The sequence below is a fragment of the Mytilus trossulus genome, chromosome 6, assembly GCF_036588685.1.
Source record: "Mytilus trossulus isolate FHL-02 chromosome 6, PNRI_Mtr1.1.1.hap1, whole genome shotgun sequence".
Taxonomy (NCBI): Eukaryota; Metazoa; Mollusca; class Bivalvia; order Mytilida; family Mytilidae; genus Mytilus; species Mytilus trossulus.
The window spans coordinates 87,892,877-87,913,433 of record NC_086378.1 but is presented as its reverse complement, the minus strand read 5'-3'; the positions used below and the strand labels follow the sequence as shown (position 1 = coordinate 87,913,433).

Here is a 20,557-nt window from a genome sequence, read left to right as displayed (position 1 = left end):
ACTGAAATGTCTCGCCTTCTTTACTAATCATTAATATTATGTTGATAGTCCTAATAATAAAGCTTTATTACAAATGTCACATAAACTTAACATAAACCAAGAAAACTAAACATTGACCTTTGAACCATGAAAATGAGGTCAAGGTCAGATGAACCATGCCAGGTAGGCATGTACAGCTAACAATTCTTCCATACAACAAATAAAATTGACTTATTGCTTATAGTTTAAGAAAAACAGACCAAAACACAAAAGCTTAACACTGAGCAATGAACCGTAAAAAATGAGGTCAAGGTCAAATAAAACCTGGGCGACTGACATGTAGATCATGAAATATTTCTATACACCAAATATAGTTGACCTATTGCATATAGTATTAGAAAAAGGTCAAAACTCAAAAACTTAACTTTGACCACTGAACCATGAAAACGAGGTCAAGGTCATATGACACCTGCCAGGTAGACCTGTACACCTTACAACCATTCCATACACAAAATATAGACCTATTGCATACAGCATAAGAAAAACAGACCAAAACACAAAAACTTAACTATAAGTACTGAACCATGAAAATGAGGTCAAGGTCAGATGACACCTGCCAGTTGGACATGTACACCTTACAGTGCTTCCATACACCGAATATACTAGACCTATTGCTTATAGTATCTCAGATATGGACTTGACCACCAAAACTTAACCTTGTTCACTGATCCATGAAATGAGGTAGAGTGAAAACTGTCTGACGGGCAAGAGGACCTTGCAAGCTATGCACATACCAAATAAAGTCATCCTATTACTTATAATAAGAGAGAATTTAACATTACAAAAAATCTTAACTTTTTTTTCAAGTAGTCACTGAACCATGAAAATGAGGTCAAGGACATTGGACATGTGACTGACGGAAAGTTCGTAACATGAGGCATCTATATACAAAGTATGAAGCATCCAGGTCTTCTACCTTCTAAAATATAAAGCTTTTAAGAAGTGAGCTAACACCGCTGCCGCCGGATCACTATCCCTATGTTGAGCTATCTGCAACAAAAGTTGCAGGCTTGACAAAAATCAGATCATGACCTCATTTTCATGGTTCAGTGGTCAAAGTTAAGTTTTTGAGTTTTGGTCTATTTTTCTAATACTTTATGCATTAGGTCAACTATATTTGGTGTATGGAAATATTTTATGATCTATGTGTCGGTTACGCAGGTTTTATTTGACCTTGACCTCATTTTCACGGTCCATTGCTAAGTTTTAAGTGTTTGTGTTTTGGTCTGTTTTCTTTAAATTTATAAGCAATAGGTCCAGTATATTTGTAATATTGAAGAATTGTTAGCTGTACATGTCTGCCTGGCATGGTTCATCTGACCTTGACCTCATTTTCATGGTTCATTGATCAATGTTTCATTTTCTTGGTTGATGTTGAGTTTATGTGACAGTTGTAATAAAGCTTTATATTTAGATCTATTAAGATAGTATCAAGGATTAGTAAAGAAGGCGAGACATTTCAGTGTGTGCACTCTTGTTGGAATATAGTATGAAAAATTACAGATCATGTTTGAATTTGGTTCTGGTAAGATGTAAACCTCGACATGGAAAGAGAGCCAAAGACATCAAAGGGAAATTTAAACTCCTAAGGTAAAAAAAATAAACTTCCATATATAGCAAATGTAGGAAAAGATCAAGACAAATAGCAGTATGCAAAAGAAATCTAGGAAAACCAAAGACTGACCAAAACCAACATCACCAAAATTTCATGATTTCATGTGCTCCTAAAGTGTAAGCAGATTCTGCTCATGATGCAACCTTCGTGGAGCCAAATAATTTTTATGGAATCAGGAATGTCAAAGCACAACATTTCCATATTTTCTTTGAGCTTGACAAGTGATGGCCTTGCTACTACTATCAATATTATCAACAATATTCTCATCTTGATAATATAATGTTGTCTTTCATTTACTTTTCAATTCAGTTTACCAACTAATAATAAGAAGATCAAACTGTTCGACCATTTTATTTTTGACAATATATACTTCAGAGCACTTTCAATAAATAAACATTCTTCTTTTAAAAAGACATATATACATAATCTATTTTTGGTCCTTAAGTTGAAACAATAACAAATGTCAACAGGAAATCTCCATCAATTAATACCTATTGGTTTAAAAGTTTAGTAGAAGCATTTTTTATAATGTTGCCTGCAGGAAAGTCTATTATAACTTTAATCTTTCTAGGTTGTGTGCTCTTGTAGATAAATCTTATCCATATATGGTTGTATTTTGATCAATTTTGTTTTTTCAGTTGAAAACAAATTTAATGTGATGTTTCCAATGCTGTAATATTTTTATAACAAAAAATCAGATAACCATTAAGAAAATAGAGTAGTAATTTCTAAATATAAAGATATTGCAGAACAAAATATCGATAAAAATCAACCTCTCATCTTGTCCTTTGAAAGTAAAATGGTCCTATCATCAGACAACATATGTAAGTAGAAACATACTCTGACACATAAATATAAATGTGATTCTTATACCAAAATCTCAAGTCAAGATCATGATTTGTAATTTTTTCTATGTCTATAAATACCTGACCATTTAATGTACAGGAAAATGATAATTAACAACATCCCCTCATATAATTTTGTTACAAAACTCTACCCACCATGTCTTATACAAGAAAACTTTAAATACAAATCCTCAGGACTTCACATTTAATTTAGTTTAAATTACAACCTTTAAAAGTTAATTCCTAACCATTAAAGTGAGTTTGTTATATACACATACATGCAATTCAACTTTCATAGTTTTGTCTTTGTAGGAAATTGTTTAATTCTATACATCTAAAGGTCTGTAAAGTGAAAGATAAAAGACATATAGGAATTTATGAAACATTTATAGAATTATAAATACTATCTCGAGAACATACATATATATTTGGATGCTTCTGTTGAATTCATATAATCCTTCGAACCATGAATCACATTTTATTGAAGTTTTAACATATTTAAAACATTTCTTTTAAAGTTTAGTTTTTGACAAAAATTAGATTTTTTTTCTATGTAAGTGTTTATAACTCTATACTCATAAAATACAGTTCTATTTAACATGTTTAACAGTTTTCACAAAAACTCAATTACAAATTGAGACAACAATTCATTATTATATGGTGCTCCTCAGTAATGCCTACACAAATATCAACGCTCCATTCTGATGAAAAGACTTCTAAAACAGGAATGGTCATCTACAGATTGTATCAAGTCTATGTAATAGATGTGATATATATTCTATGCCATTGTAACAAAACTTTTTTTAACAAGCTATTTTTTAACCAAAAACCAATGTTACAAAATTAGTATGTGCTGCAGGAACAACAATTTGAGTCTCCTAAATATTATATCCTCTTCCATGATTCACTTTATCTAGCCAGCCAACATTGAATTAGGTCTAAATTCTTTTGTTCAGAATAGTATTAAATTTCTAGACATTGTAGCACTTTAAACAGGCAGTTGGTTGGCTGTCTTTCTCTTCCAAGTCCCAATTTACATAAAATGTTTTTAGTTTTCACATATTTATCATACAATTTCATATTTGTCTGTATAACACATAACTTCCGATGAATATTTTACAGGCTGTTCTCCATCTATTAATCGGACATCAGATATCTGTAAAAAGACAAAAATGAAGAGTTTATTTTTAATAAGCTATTTTTTTTTACCAGAAACCAATGTTACAAAAGTAGTATGTGCTGCAGAAACAACGTAAAAGTTTGAGTCCCCTAAATATTATATTCTCTTCCATGATTAAGGACTAGAAATGCAAGTCTTTATACATGGAGCTGAGATGAAGCCTTAATAACAAGTTTTATTTATGTCTGCATTATATATTTCCAGATATTTCAATTTTCAACAAGTTTTGAAATATGATCAGTATTTTCTTTTCCAATAACTGAACTTATAATCAAATTCATTGTGATGATTGATGTCCAATGGCAAATTACATATATATACGAATACATGTTTATACAATATGAATATTATTGTTGCTTTGTATAAGATGAAGAAGCCGAGACGGGTTTTAACGTGCTAGTTCACACGGTAACATGCCACATAAAGACATATATCACCTTATACAGACACATTATTCTGACTCTGAGCCAACCTGTCTTGCTCTTACTCCTCAATTCCACACACTTAGTGGAGAAGAAGCAAATACTAATTTCAAGGTTCTTCATATATTCCAGTCTGGATTCGAACCTATGACCTCCCACACTCTAGACAAATATGCTACCACCAGACCCCCAAGGTGGTCCGCAAATTCATTGTCAGGATATTCTTTTTAATATATAATAAATTCTCAGTATTTAGTAAGACTTGTTATATATGTTTGCTTTCACAACATGTTCTCATCGCAATTAACTAGTTGATTAAAAATTAAATCCATGAGATGTACTCACCTACGTCATAGTTCACCTGTGTAACATACACTAGCTTTAGTTTTAATTTGTCGTTTAATTGAATAATTTCAATTAATTGAACAAAAAGTGAATTTATTACAGGGGTGGTGGTGGATTGTCTTATATAATAACTACCACCAGACCCCCAAGGTGGTCAGCAAAATCATTGTGGTGGATTGTCTTATATAATAACTACCACCAGACCCCCAAGGTGGTCAGCAAAATCATTGTGGTGGATTGTCTTATATAATAACTACCACCAGACCCCCAAGGTGGTCAGCAAATTCATTGTGGTGGATTGTCTTATATAATAACTACCACCAGACCCCCAAGGTGGTCAGCAAATTCATTGTCAGGATTGTCTTATATAATAACTACCACCAGACCCCCAAGGTGGTCAGCAAATTCATTGTCAGGATTGTCTTATATAATAACTACCACCAGACCCCCAAGGTGGTCAGCAAATTCATTGTCAGGATTGTCTTATATAATAACTACCACCAGACCCCCAAGGTGGTCAGCAAATTCATTGTCAGGATTGTCTTATATAATAACTACCACCAGACCCCCAAGGTGGTCAGCAAATTCATTGTCAGGATTGTCTTATATAATAACTACCACCAGACCCCCAAGGTGGTCAGCAAATTCATTGTCAGGATTGTCTTATATAATAACTACCACCAGACCCCCAAGGTGGTCAGCAAATTCATTGTCAGGATTGTCTTATATAATAACTACCACCAGACCCCCAAGGTGGTCAGCAAATTCATTGTCAGGATTGTCTTATATAATAACTACCACCAGACCCCCAAGGTGGTCAGCAAATTCATTGTCAGGATTGTCTTATATAATAACTACCACCAGACCCCCAAGGTGGTCAGCAAATTCATTGTCAGGATATTCTTTTCAATATATAATAAATTCTCAGTATTTAATAAGACTTTGAATGAAGTACAATTGATGTGTCTCAGATTATAATATGACACAAAATAACTAACCTGTAAATCACAGTAAGATTTTTTGGACATAAAGTTAACATGGACAGGGAAGAAATCATCAGGATGACCGGCTATACTGAACTCTAAGCTGCCAGACTTGTTGGAAGCATCTATAACAGGTAAACTCCACACTAACATTGACTTTCTACTGTCGTAATTATATTCCCCGTCACAATCTCCGACTACTGGAGCCCCTACACCTGTCCTGTTAGAAAAAATAGACATCATTAACAAAGGTCAATGATACAAATCAAATAAAAAGTTAAACATGAAACTTTATTCATTTTTAATTTTCAGGCAAACTGACTATTGAAATAATATCAAAATTAATAAATTTCAAGTTTTTAAGTTATTCTTGAAAGGTATTTGGTAATAAAAGACTACCATTCTTTTATTAGATATTTTTCTATTATAGGGATACATCAACATCTGAGTTTTTGTATTAAAGAAAAAAAAACAAAAGGCACAGAAATGAATACAAATAATTCTTGGTAAAAAGTGATTTTTCAAAAATATTATTCATTAATTGTTATTTACCTGTGGTCCAATCCTGCATTTATTGAACAGATATGATAAAGAATGATCAGTTCATTGAAGGTTGTTCTATGGAAACATAACTTTAACATGAGAGAAGCACTTACGGTAGAGGAATATTTATTGTTACATCATTTAATTCTAGTTGTGGTTGCTCTAACTGATATTCTATATTTACATCACAGCCATTTCCTGTTTCATTTGGCCAACAGTTTACTGAAAATAAAAGCAAACATTAATGAAGAGAGCAATGAAGTAAATTTATCATTGATTTCATTTTGCATATCAAATGTTAAGACATCCTCCCACAAAAATTATTCCCAATTTACGATTTTCTTGAATTTTGATTATCAAATCCAAACATTTTTATTTAAAAAATAATTAAATTCTCTATAAAGTTAGACATTTTTTTTGTAACTATGGCCATATCACAATAAAATTACTTGATAATGGCATATTAGATTCATCTTGTGTTGTATATCTCCATTTTAAACTTACTTGATAATGGCATATTAGATTCATCTTGTGTTGTATATCTCCATTTTAAACTTACTTGATAATGGCATATTAGATTCATCTTGTGTTGTATATCTCCATTTTAAACTTACTTGATAATGGCATATTAGATTCATCTTGTGTTGTATATCTCCATTTTAAACTTACTTGATAATGGCATATTAGATTCATCTTGTGTTGTATATCTCCATTTTAAACTTACTTGATAATGGCATATTAGATTCATCTTGTGTTGTATATCTCCATTTTAAACTTACTTGATAATGGCATATTAGATTCATCTTGTGTTGTATATCTCCATTTTAAACTTACTTGATAATGGCATATTAGATTCATCTTGTGTTGTATATCTCCATTTTAAACTTACTTGATAATGGCATATTAGATTCATCTTGTGTTGTATATCTCCATTTTAAACTTACTTGATAATGGCATATTAGATTCATCTTGTGTTGTATATCTCCATTTTAATACACCAACATCTTGATGCAGAGGGAAAGGTTTTTCTGGATTTTTCAGCTGAATATTGGATGTTGTACTAAATCTTTTCTTGTCCACATTGGGATGTGTCTAAAAAGTAAAAGATAATAAAATATTATAACACATTAATCTAAACTGATGCTTCTGTTATGTTTTAAAAATTTATAAACATTTACCCTATTTCAGAGTAGAACATATTTAAAATTTCACAAATCTTAGATTTTAGCTATCCAAAATCGTATACATCCAGTTATGAATTATCAGGAGAGATAACTTAACACAATTGTTAAAGATATTTCAAGATTTTAAACAGTTTTTCAGAGAAAAACCTTCCTTGATCATTTGAATGAAATGAAAATAAGAGTTTGTCCTTTTGTACACGAAGCCCCACTTACACTATCATTTTCTATGGTTAGTGGACTGTGAAATTCAGTTGAAAATTTGCAATTAAATTAGAAAGATCATATCATAGGGAACATGTGAACTAAGTTTCAAGTTGATTAGACTTTAACCTCCTCAAATTACTTTGACTAAAAATTTTAACCTGAAGTGGGTCAGACGGAGGACTGGACAAACAAATGGATGGATGCACAGACCAGAAACCATAATTCCCATAGATGGGATATAAAAAAAAATGTTTTCCCGTTCAAAACTACATTTTAGAACAAATATGGGTCTATTTAAAACAACTATTAGTTTAACCTTAGATGTGGTAGCATCAAAATCAATAGAAATCTTCATTTCATTAAAAGCTATCAATCAACAAAGTAAATATTAACCATCCATTTATAGTGTTTAATTAAAGAACTTTAGTGAGCACGCTCACATACCCCACGTCCCCACATTGGCATTGGAGAAATTAAATAAGTGTAAGAAAAAAAAATTATATAAGAAAAATTAATTTCCTGCCAATATGCACATCTAAATAGTATGTCCTTATTATCTACAAAAATGAGATTCTGTTGTGTGGTTTCAGAGGAGTTGCGATGACAAACTGTTGCAGTAGTACATTAAACTAAATAAGTTCAAAGGGGGGTAACTCCTAGAAAAAAAATTGAATCACAATTTCCCGTCGATATGCACAACTACATAGTATGTCCTTATTATCTGAAAAGGTTATGTGAAATTCTGTTGTGTGGTTTGAGAGGAGTTGCGATGACAAACTGTTGCAGTAGTACATTAAAGTAAATAAGTTCAAAGGGGCGTAAATCCTAGAAAAAAAATTGAATCGCAATTTCCCGTCGATATGCACAACTACATAGAATGTCCTTATTATCTGAAAGGGTTTCGTGAAATTCGGTTGTGTGGTTTGAGAGGAGTTGCGATGACAAACTGTTACAGAGTACATTAAAGTAAATAAGTTCAAAGGGGCGTAACTCCTAGAAAAAAAAAAATGAATCGCAATTTCCCGTCGACATGCACAACTACATAGTATGTCCTTATTATCTGAAAAGGTTTCGTGAAATTCTGTTGTATGGTTTGAGAGGAGTTCTGATGACAAACTGTTGCAGTAGTACATTTAAGTCAATAAGTTCAAAGGGGCGTAACTCCTAGAAAAAAAATTGAATCGCAATTTCCCGTCGATATGCACAACAAAATAGTATGTCCTTATTATCTGAAAAGGTTTCATGAAATTCTGTTGTGTGGTTTGAGAGGAGTTGCGATGACAAGAAACAGGACTGATGGACAGACTGACGGACGGGTCAAAAACATTATACCCTCTGCAACTCGTTGCGTGAGGTATAATTATTAAGCATCCACACCATTTTACGGCACCAATGTCTATTTTAAGATGCCATGACCTCAAAATCAATAGGGATTTTCTTTTCATTATATACTACAATATATCCATGCAAGGTTGCAATCTGATGCAAAGTGATGATTGACAGATTAAAAATTACATTCTCACTCTACTCCATAGCCTTGACATAATAACTCATAAGAAAATGTTTGCATGTGATTTTTTTATAACACATCAACAAGGTTTTTTTTCACTTTTGAGACCAGTAGCATATATTCAAAACTATATCATATGCTAATATATTTCTAAATGTTTTCAACATCTGACCTACCTGTAACTGTGTTCCTTTTTTATCATTATTAATCATTTGTACTTTAATGCGACCATATTGTTCATCGTTGACTTTGACCTTGACCATACCAAGAATTTCCATACTCTGTAGTCCACCATCACGGCCAGCCGTTAAGGAAACCTTTTCTTCCATTACGATGTGTACACTATAAAAGAGGATCAAAACTCATTAGTAAATATTTTAGATTAGGCTTAAAAAAAAAAGATATGTGTTTCCGGTAACATCATTTTAAAAAATAGGGTCGGAAGGTCGGAAATCTTTTTTTTTTTGACATCGTAAATGAAATCCGGAATATTTTCATGTTTTTTCCAAGTCTGGATCCGTAATTAGTTTCAACAAGAGTGCACACACTGAAATGTCTCGCCTTCTTTACTTATCCTTGATACTATCTTGATAGACCTAAATATAAAGCTTTATTACAACTGTCACATAAATTCAACATTAACCAAGAAAATGAAACATTGATCAATGAACCATGAAAATGAGGTCAAGGTCTGATGAACCATGCCAGGCAGACATGTACAGCTAACAATTCTTCAATATTACAAATATTGTTGACTTATTGCTTATAAATAATGAAAAACAGACTAAAACAAAAACACTTAAAACTTAGCAATGGACCGTGAAAATGAGGTCAAGGTCAAATGAAACCTGCATAACCGACATATAGATCATAAAATATTTCCATATAACAAATATAGTTGACCTAATGCATAAAGTATTAGAAAAATAGACCAAAACTAAAAAACTTAACTTTGACCACTGAACCATGAAAATGAGGTCAAGGTCAGATGACACCTGTCAGCTAGACATGTACACCTGACAATCATTCCATACACCAAATATAGTAGACCTATTGCATATAGTATAAGAAAAACAGACCAATACACAAAAACTTAACTATAACCACTGAACCATGAAAATGAGGTCAAGGTCAGGTGACACCTGCCAGTTGGACATGTACACCTTATAGTCCTTCCATACGCCTAATATACTAGACCTATTGCTTATAGTATCTGCAATATGGACTTGACCACGAAAACTTAACCTTGTTCACTGATCCATGAAATAAGGTCGAGGTCAAGTGAAAACTGTCTGACAGGCATGAGGACATTGCAAGGTACGCACATACCAAATATAGTTATCCAATTACTTATAATAAGAGAGAATTTAACATTACAAAAAATCTTAACTTTTTTTTCAAGTAGTCACTGAACCATGAAAATGAGGTCAAGGACATTGGACATGTGACTGACGGAAAGTTCGTAAAATGAGGCATCTATATACAAAGTATGAAGCATCCAGGTCTTCTACCTTCTAAAATATAAAACTTTTAAGAAGTGAGCTAAAACCGCCGCCGCTGCCGGATCACTATCCCTATGTCGAGCTTTCTGCAACAAAAGTTGCAGGCTCGACAAAAACCGGAAGTGTGCCATTTGCAATGTTTTTGAAGCACCTGCTGTGCAAATTTCTTGGATTTTAACCTATTTGGAATACCTTTTGACATTAATAAAATGTTTTACTGGCTTTCTATGCAAGAGGAAGCAAGAGAGAAAAAAATATTATGTAGTCTATCAGAAGCCTGTGTCAAAAACAGGGTCGGTTGATAATTTTTTTTTAAATTTTTTTTTGGAAGATCCAATAAAAAAGTTAGGGTCTTGGCTAAAAAAACAGGGTCGGTCGGGTTACCGGAAACACTGATCTTATTTTTCTCGGCCTTATGCTTTGATATTCAATCAATCATGAGAAAATATTAGAAGTGTTTCAGTTTTTTGTCTAATCTAAATTGAGCCATTTTCAAGCTGCAGCTGTTTATCCATATCAATCATTTCATTTTCAAGACAAATGTTTTTCAGTTTGTTCTGTTAGCTTATTTGTGTGAAACTTGGTAAAAATGTAAGGCAAATATTTTGTTTAAGTTTATAGATTTAACCTGAAGTGAGCAATCTGGTTGTGTGTGTTTTATTAGGAAGTCATTAAATTCATTTAAATGAGCACCTATCAAATTGTGCTTTTTTTCTTCAGCTATTGCAAAATTACATAAACTGTCTAAATGTGTGAATAAGACAAATGAGTTTCATCTACAGAACAATTTTAAATACTAGTTTTCTTGGGAGGGGGTTTACAGCTAGATTTTTATAACTATTCTTTTTGGGTCTTATAAATAGTATATGATATGAAGTTACTGATGAAACTGTAGCAGAGTGTGATAAACAAAGGTTAAAATGTTTGTCTTACTACAATTTCATGAACATGAACATTTAGATCTTACCCGTCCTGATCAACAGCTGGTGTAGAGGCTTTGGCTACCGTTGATGATACTGATGTGTCTGAACTGACAACTTCTGAAAGATAAAAAAAAAATCAAATCAAAATTTAATACAACAAAATAATTACTTTTTTATACAGTTTTCTTTAGCCTCTATATCTATTGATAGTAGACATAATCTTATAGAACAGTAAGAATATCCATAACATGACAATTTTAGTAGTTTCATAGAATTTTAAGAAGGATATTCGAGAACAACACAAGAAAAATAACTACAGTGGGTTTGTAAAAAAAACATAGTTCAAAGTAGAATTTTAGCTTCAAATATTTATAAGACCAGTCTCTAACACTACATAGGCATGAAAAATGTCCTATATTATACATTAAAATACATAGGTCAATAAAAACTCTTATATTGTATAAGGTGTTGGACATTTTTTCAAAGATCCTATTATTTCGTACGATGACTTCAGGTATCCAGTTTACATTTTTCAGTCTAGTGATAAAAATGTACCTTTTAGCAATGTCAGTTTTTAAAGTGCTAATTGATGAAGAAATCTTACTTTGTCCTTCTGATTCTAACTGTCCAACAAATGTATCAACATCTTTCTTCTTACTGCCGAGCTTAAGAGCCTTGCCAGTTCCAGATGGTTTACTAAATTAAACAAAATATAGAATTAAGAAAATGCACAGAAAGTTTTTAGTTAATTCTAAATAGATTACTAATTAGCTGTTACATTTACTCAATTGTCTTTGCTCATTTCTACCTTCAGACTGAAGGTGAAAAGGAACAAACGATCTGTTTTGATGGTCGTTAGAATAATTGCATTAACAATAATAGGAAATAGTGAATTAAACTTTTATGAAAGTCCCTTCCGAGCCCAAACAATCATTTCTAGGGGGTCTACATAACCCTGTGATTGATGATGTCACTGTATGAGTGTAATGTTGACTAAAAGTCCATTTATCAGTAAAATACAGAATTTAATCAAATCCCTAATTTTTCTAAAGATGCTATTTCTTGGTCTTGGCGATGAGCTTCTGTCCAAGTTTTATTACTAGAATTCATGTAAGTTTACAAACTTATGTCAAATTGTATAATCTCAGACATAAATTTCAAGGGTGTCATCATTTGCTCCTATCAGAAAAACTTAAATTTTGTCCTAAAGACTATAAATAAATTACAGGTTTCATCTCAGACACCAAAATCAGGAAAATTGATATCCCTCGAATAAGTGGTACATAAATCTGATCCATTTAGTTACCTAGGTACAGATGTGTATGATGGTTTTGTTTCTGCTGATGGTGTAGGCTCAATAATGTCTCTGGATGAAGATGATGATGAATATGAAGAACTACCAAAGCCTCCTGCATAACCAATTCCTTTCCCTGATCTACCAGCTTCTTTTCTCTCTTGCTGTAATTCTTTGGCTCTTTTCTTCATTGCTTCCTTAGCCTCTCTTTCTTGTGTCTAAAATTAGAAAGCATATTGTAGTTTAAAGTGTTACTGAATATTTAGCATAACTTCAAATGTTACTTACAATAATTAATCAATTGTTGGTTGTAGAAAGTTATCTTTGGTGAATGTGCAAATATGCAAGATACATCCATTCAATAAAATATTTGATATGAGCTAAATAAAACAAAATATATAAGATCATATACCAATATATTTTTCGTATTCTTGACCAAAAATCCAGAAAGGAGTTGATGAAATTTGTCTTCTCTAATTTCAATTTAAAATGTAAATGTATACCTTAAGAAAGGAAAGGAAAGGATGTTCCACATATGACAAACAATGTATGACATGGGATTCATATTTTGGTTGCAAACATGACAAAATTAGAATTTGTCTTCAGTATTAATTTATATCATTAAAATAAACCATAACATTTTGTAACAGGTCTTTCAATAGTAGTGTTTTCTCTGGAATATTTCAATTTTTCTTTACCATAGGATGAAATAATCGGTAAGGGTAAACCATTTTTTTTCTGCTGTGCTTGAAAGAACTATTTTATTTTACTCATTTCTCAGCACAAACAAAGACTTTTTATTGACTACTTCAAGGATTTTGACACCCACAGGTCAATATTAAAGATTTTACTAACTGATTCTAATTCTTTAAGTTTTTACAGTTAGATTTAATCTGCAGGCCCAAACATGTTAATTGTTTTAACCTTAATAATTATTACCTCTCTAACAGATATTGCAACCTTTTCTTCATGTGAATCCATTTCAGTGAATGTTCTGATTTGAGCAAGATTAACATTTTCTCTATAACCTAGAGCTACGATTTCATCAAAAGCAAAGATAAGAGAAAATGCCTGATCTCCAATATCAGCCTCCTCCATATTTCTGCAGTATTCCGGTATCTAAAGAAGAGAGAAAAATAAATAAATAGATATTTGTTATTTCTAATTTATCTGTTCAATCTATTTGATATGCATTTTATAGTTAACTTTTAAATGCATGTCAAGTTGTTAACAAATATTCAATTCTGCTATTTATCTAGATCTTTGCAAATGCCATCTAAAATGCTCCTTAAAATAATAAGGTGTAATCCAAGCAAATTTATAACATGAAAAGCATTATCCCCCACAACTTCTTCATATGTGGATGATACTGATTAAAAGAAGTTTTTTTTTTTTATTAAGCATGTAAAATTACTTCACCTGCAAAACGACACTATATTTAGATATTCTTGCATGTTTTTAGCTATCTATAGAACATAAAGTTTTTTTAAACTTACCACATGTTCAAACAGACATATGTTCCCAGATCTTCAAGAACATGCATGTTGTTAGCGATTGTTGTTATTGACAGATCATAAAGTTTTTTTCAAACTTACCACACGTGCAAACAGACGTAATGTTTCCAGATCTTCTAGTATGTTGCTAGCTTTTGTTGTTATCAACAGAACATAAAGTTTTTCAAGAGGCTGATACACATATCTCACACTTTCTGTTTCAACAAAAGTATGTTGTTTTCCTGAACTCATCAACTTAGGAAAAGCTGCAAGCAAGCCTTCTATTCTGGACCTTGTCATTTCCACAAATTGACGGGAAATTAACGCTGAAAAAGTGTTATAAGTATTAATTTCATTTTTCATTTTGTTAGTCTATTAGGGTGTACAGCACATCACTTATTAAAGAGATGAAGCATTTAATTCTTACATGTATTACAATAACAATTTTAGGCTACAATCATGAAAATTCATTTAAATTATGTTATCATATGAAACTTGTATGGGATGTAATAATATATATTATATGAATGTAATTGATCAATTAGATTTAATAATTTAAATGATAGCTGTTGTCCTTTACCTTTTTTTATAACTTAAACATGTTAAATGATAATAAAATTCAAATAAACAAGTATTAAATTTCTCATATTTCTTGTAAAATATACAGATATAAACATTTTGATGTGATTAATTAATTAAGAATTATAAAAAATAAACCAACCTTTTCCAGACTTGTTACATACAGCTGCAGCAAGCAGCACCTAGATAAAAGAAAGAAAAATTTAGTTGATTGTCCAATAAATTTATGGGTATTCTTACATTTTTAAAGTTGACCCCTCCTGTGCCCTGAGAATTACGAAATTTACAAACTGAAATAGTTTCAATAGTATCAAAACAGCAAAGATAATTAATAATAGAGATGGGCAATTTTACATATACCAAGGGGAAGCTTGTGCAAAGCCTTATCATTTAAAGTTTAATTGCATTTAGTACAAAAAGAGAAATTGGTGAAAATAAAACCAAGATTTTTGTAGAAAATCCAGACTTCAATACAGAGATTATTGTTAAAAAAAATTGAAAATAGATTACTCACTTGTTTTTCTATGATGTGCTATATTTTTTAATTGTTTACAAAAAAGTCCTAAACAACCGTTAAATTCCAAAACACCTTGGCCTACTTCGATTCGTCCAACTCGGGTTAGTAGAGTCTATCGAGTTTACTCGACTGACAACCGACCCCCCCCCCCCCCCCCCCCCCCCCCGAGTTTGACCTTTTGAACCTACTCGAGTTAACTCGACATCAACCCTGGGTCGGGGCAGGTTTAGTCGAGTTTCAAAATGGCGTCAAGTAGTTGCAACAAATAAAAGTGATACGAATAAACTAGTATTTGACAAAATATAGCCGAAGAAAAAAGCTGACAAGGGGAATTTATTATTGTCTGTATTTCGGAATCAGCCTATATTACTCATGTGTAGATTTGGTCCTCAAATCTCTTCAACTTCGTACTTTATTTGACCTTTTATCAAATTTTTGATTCGAGCGTCACTGATGAGTTTTTTGTAGACGAAACTCGTGTCTGGTGTATATATTAAATTTTATTCCTGGTATCATGATGAGTTTATTATCAGCTGTCGGTGGTGGTTAGAAATAAAATAGAAACTAATTGTTTTCTTTGTACGATTTTTTTTAACTCACTATTTTTCAAACAGGATCAGAACTTTTTTTGTGAAACACTGCGTAATATTTTTGTTATTTTAATGCTCAGCAAAAAACAAAATTTTCACCTCCATTATAATAGTCAACTCAATGCGCAGTAGCACTGACCTTTCAACTAGAGTTAACCCGAGTTGGACGAATCGAAGTAGGCCCTTGTGCTGAGTCACTAAAGTCAAGTGCACCCGAGAAGGTGTACTTGATTTGGTCCATTTTTATATTTGTTTTAACCAATATCTTAATTCATAAACTTGTATTAAGGAAATTATTGCTAGCACTACATGCAAAGTTTATCTATCTATCAAGCATAGAATTACTAAATAGGGAAAGGCTGTGGGTTTTCTATAAAATTTGCATATGTGTGGCATTAATTTAAATCAACACAAGGTTACATAATCCTTAAGCAATGACACTAATGAATAGACGTATTTACTTTTGTATGCAAATTTGTCCGCCATTACATATAATCACACAGCTTCTTGTAAATATTGACATCATAATTCAAAACATTTGACGTCATCACTAAAAAGTGATTGTTGTTTGTCGTCAAAAGGTTATTTGGAGGTGATGTAAGGACATTTGGAGACAAAATATATTTATATACCAAAAGTGTAAATACATTTCAAGGCCGTAACTACCCTTGAGGCAAGTGAGGCAATTGCCTCACTAAAATTTCGACACTGATTATTTTTTTTTATACATATATACAAATAAAATTTGTAAGGGTTCCGCGGAACCCAGTGTCTCGCCTACTTTTGCTGAAAATCACAGGCTCAACAAAAATGTGGAAAAAAATCAATAAAAATGTTCCTCTTGATACTATCTTTTGATTGTAAGAAGCTTCTGTATAAGTTTGGTAAAAATCCAGTATAGTTAATGAATCTAATAAATGTTTAAAAACTGCAGACTATATGTAATGTTAACTGAAAGAAAAACTAAGTCCATTTATAAGTAAAATACAGATACACAGGTACAAAATATTAACAAAATTTCCTTCTAAATACTAGCTTTTGATCATAAACAAGCTTCTGTCTAAGTTTGGTACAAATTAAAAGTAGTATAAGAAAGTTATTAATTTTTTTTTAAATTTAACCACAGAGTGAATGTGTTGTTTTCTGGCAGAAAATCTAAGTCCATTTAAAAGTAAAATACAGAAAAAACAGATTTATTTTTTTACATAATTTGCTTCTGTATATTATCTTTTGATCATAAACAAGCTTCTGTCCATGTTTGGTACAAACCCAGGATAGTTTGAAAAAATTATTAAAATTTTAAAAACTTTAACCACAGAGTGAATGTAATGTTTCCCCGCAAAAAGACTAAGTCCATTTATAAGTAAAATATGGAAAAAATGGAATTTTATTTTTACAAAATTTACTTCTGGATAGTATCTTATGATCATAAACAAACTTCTGTCCAACCTTGGAAGTAATCCAGTATAGTTTAAGAAAGTTATTAAAATTTCAAAAACTTTAACCACAGAGTGAATATTTGTGGACGCCGCCGACGACAACGCCGACGACGGAAAGTAGGATCGCTTAGTCTCGCTTTTTCGACAAAAGTCGAAGGCTCGACAAAAATAGTCTTTTGTTGTTCTGTCTCAACCTTAATTTCTATAACTTGTCATCATTCCTTTTAAACTATTCTTCCTGGATATAACTCAGCACCTCAACGGGTGATGTTTCTCAATTACATTAACCTAGTAACGATAATCATCATGGATCTCTGGTTAAAAACAGGCTCTTGCAGAAAAAGGAAAAGCGACACTGAAGGTAAAGAAGGGATAATTCTAGTAAACTAATTTGTTTGTGAACGTAGTCTGAGTATTGCATATAACTTCATTAGAACAATCCAAAAACGATAAGTAGACTGACAAATCAAGTAGTGGGCATCGCATGGGGGCAGTCCTGTCTGTGTATTCATTTCTCCGTTTCATCAACTTTAATCTTTCTCTTTACAGATAAATAAAATATAAATGATATGAAACATGCATGGATAAGTTTTTCATGATCCATGTTTCTTTAACCTTAAAAATTGAAAGAACATCCCATATTCCAATTTGACATTATTGAGGAATGGTATAGAACCTTTATCACAGGATTTTGTCTTTACTTATTCGGGACTACGGAATTTCATTTCTTTATATTCGGGGTTTCGGAATTAGACACCCCCAACCCCTAACCCCTAAATTTATAGATTCTGGAACTAAAATACCACCGACTATTTCCAGAAATAATTTGAAATTACGGACCTACATGTAAACGTCAAAACTCCATTTTAATTCCCCTGTACCCATATCATATATATACTTACTCTATAGATAGATCATATACATGTATCTTATCTCATTCTATCCCTAGTTTGTTTACTCTTTGTCAGCATACAAGCGAGTTTAATATTTTGTAACTGAGACTGTATGATGGTGCTAGCCTTTATAGGAAAGCTTAATTCCCTTTTGCAAACAAAACTGTTACTACCGATGCTGCTACCGAATTGCTGATGGAGAAGGAATTGGAAGAAGACATTGATCATTGTGTTGATGATAATGTGCTACCTTTAGAAACACAGACTGCCCTGAAACGACTGAAATCTAGGAAAAGAGCATACATGAGTGGCGAGAGGTTGTGCGGTCTTGCGATAAGTATATCAGCAGACCAAAATTATGATTCTAAAACAATTTGACAGAACCCACCATAGAAATAATTGGCAAACTCTACTGAATCGATGTTTGTTCTATGTTCTGGCGGCAGACTTAAATTGATATTTAGATGATTATCTTACATACAAATTCAAATAAAGTTGCTAAAAATTTGGTATTAGTAAAAGTCTTTAAATATGAACAATTTATATAAAAACGGTATCAGGTCCGTTCGCGCCCAATATACTTTCGCACCCTACACGTTCGCACCTCGCACGTTCGCACCCAAGGTCCGTTCGCACTCTACACGTTCGCGCCCAATTTTAATTTAATTCCAGTTGAATAATTGGAAAATCATGATTTTTTGTTTTAATTGCTTTGATGTAATTACTGAATGTATTTATAGCTTGGTATGAGTAAAAGATTAAATATTTAAAATGAAAAACACAAAAGATAATTGTTTTTAACAGCTTGGTCCCTTTGATCTGAAACAATTAAATAATAAGATATAGCTATAACACTATAATATAAACCAAAACATGATAAAATTCATTCAACGCACAAAAAAAACGTAGTCAGAATCTCACTTCATTTTGAAACAAGTCAATGAAACAAAGTTATAGGTAATACACTAAACAAAACATGATTAAGTGTTATTCAACACAAAATAAAACGTTGACAGAATCTCACTTCATTTTGAAACAAGTCAATGAAACAAAGTTATAGGTAATACACTAAACAAAACATGATTAAGTGTTATTCAACACAAAATAAAACGTTGACCGTATCTCACTTCATTTTTAAACAATTCAATGAAACAAAGTTATAGGTAATACACTAAACAAAACATGATTAAGTGTTATTCAACACAAAATAAAACGTTGACAGAACCCCACTTTAATTAGAAAGGAATAATTTATTTTCTTTAACAATACACTCTCAAAAACATGATTAAGATTTATTCAACAAATAAAAAATGCTGTCTCGATTTATTTTGAGACAATGAAATCAATTATACTTTTAAGAATACTACTTGCCAACACTTGATTACAAAATTATTAAACACAAAACCAATTAAAATTGGGCGCGAACATGTAGGGTGCGAACGGACTTTGGGTGCGAAAATGTGGGGTGCGAAAGTGAAAGGGGGCGAACATGAGTGGGTGCGAACGTGAATGGGCGCGAACGGACCCGGATTCTATAAAAACTGTCCAAATTCAAAACATTATCAAACTCTCTAAAAATGCCTAGAATGCAGGATTTTGCACCATTCATTTCATACCCTCAAAAAAAAATTTCGCCTCGCTTCGCTCGGCTCAATTATTTTGCCTCACTAAAATAAGATGTCTAGTTACGGCCTTGCATTTATATGATTGGTACAGTATAAAATTGACAAAGGTATGAAATAGTGGTGCATTGTTTTGTTTACTACTACTAGGTCTTATTCTTCCTTTAGTTACATGTCCAACAGTACATTATGTCTTTCATTGGCTTCAATTTTTGAAAACTTTATGTTGCCTCTGTATTTTTTACATGTTTTATGAATCTGTGCTCATTCCATATTGCTACAGATATAATTACAGATATCTGTGTAGATACATTACGTTTATTCAATATGTTTACAGTATAATTAAGCAAAAATGAGGTTCGGTTTGTTGTGTCCAGGAGAAAAATATGAAGGGTGCCGGTAAGTGGTTTGGGTTCGATCAGGCTCTAGCGAGAAAGATATTCATTGTCGAGAGCAATAAAAATGTCTGACAATGTTATTGAAACTTAGTGAATGTCCTACCATGTTGAAAGAATGCTGTTTTCAATACTAGTGTTGACAAATATTGAAGTAATGAACGTATCTGCTGACGGTTTTTCGGCCACGTCAATTTCAAGTTGTAACCTTGCGCTTTATCCAAAAAAATGTAGTTTCTGAACAAATAATAATGGATATGATTTTGAAATGAATTCTATGTTTGAAATCTTAAAACTTTAAATTTTAGTTTATAAAGCACGAAATTTTATGAAATTAGGTGTTAAATAGAGAATTATATTTTTAAAAGAAAATCGCCGGATTCAGATGCGCAGGTATAGCCTAATACAACATCAAAAAGTCTAGGGGATAATCAACCACA

At 32.0% G+C, this 20,557-nt stretch overlaps 1 protein-coding gene across 1 annotated transcript; it reads right to left on the bottom strand.

Annotated features, from left to right (window-relative positions):
• Positions 1-1,989: 1,989 nt before the first annotated feature.
• Positions 1,990-20,443, bottom strand: LOC134722135 (coatomer subunit delta-like). The gene is made up of 12 exons (XM_063585693.1): positions 20,224-20,443; positions 14,804-14,843; positions 14,185-14,408; positions 13,529-13,708; positions 12,602-12,807; positions 11,900-11,991; positions 11,340-11,412; positions 9,047-9,212; positions 6,917-7,064; positions 6,086-6,194; positions 5,445-5,649; positions 1,990-3,655 (listed from the first exon to the last, which is right to left on the bottom strand). The coding sequence occupies exons 1-12, from the start codon at positions 20,224-20,226 to the stop codon at positions 3,566-3,568; spliced, it is 1,536 nt and encodes a 511-aa protein (XP_063441763.1). The 5' UTR covers positions 20,227-20,443; the 3' UTR covers positions 1,990-3,565.
• Positions 20,444-20,557: the final 114 nt, after the last annotated feature.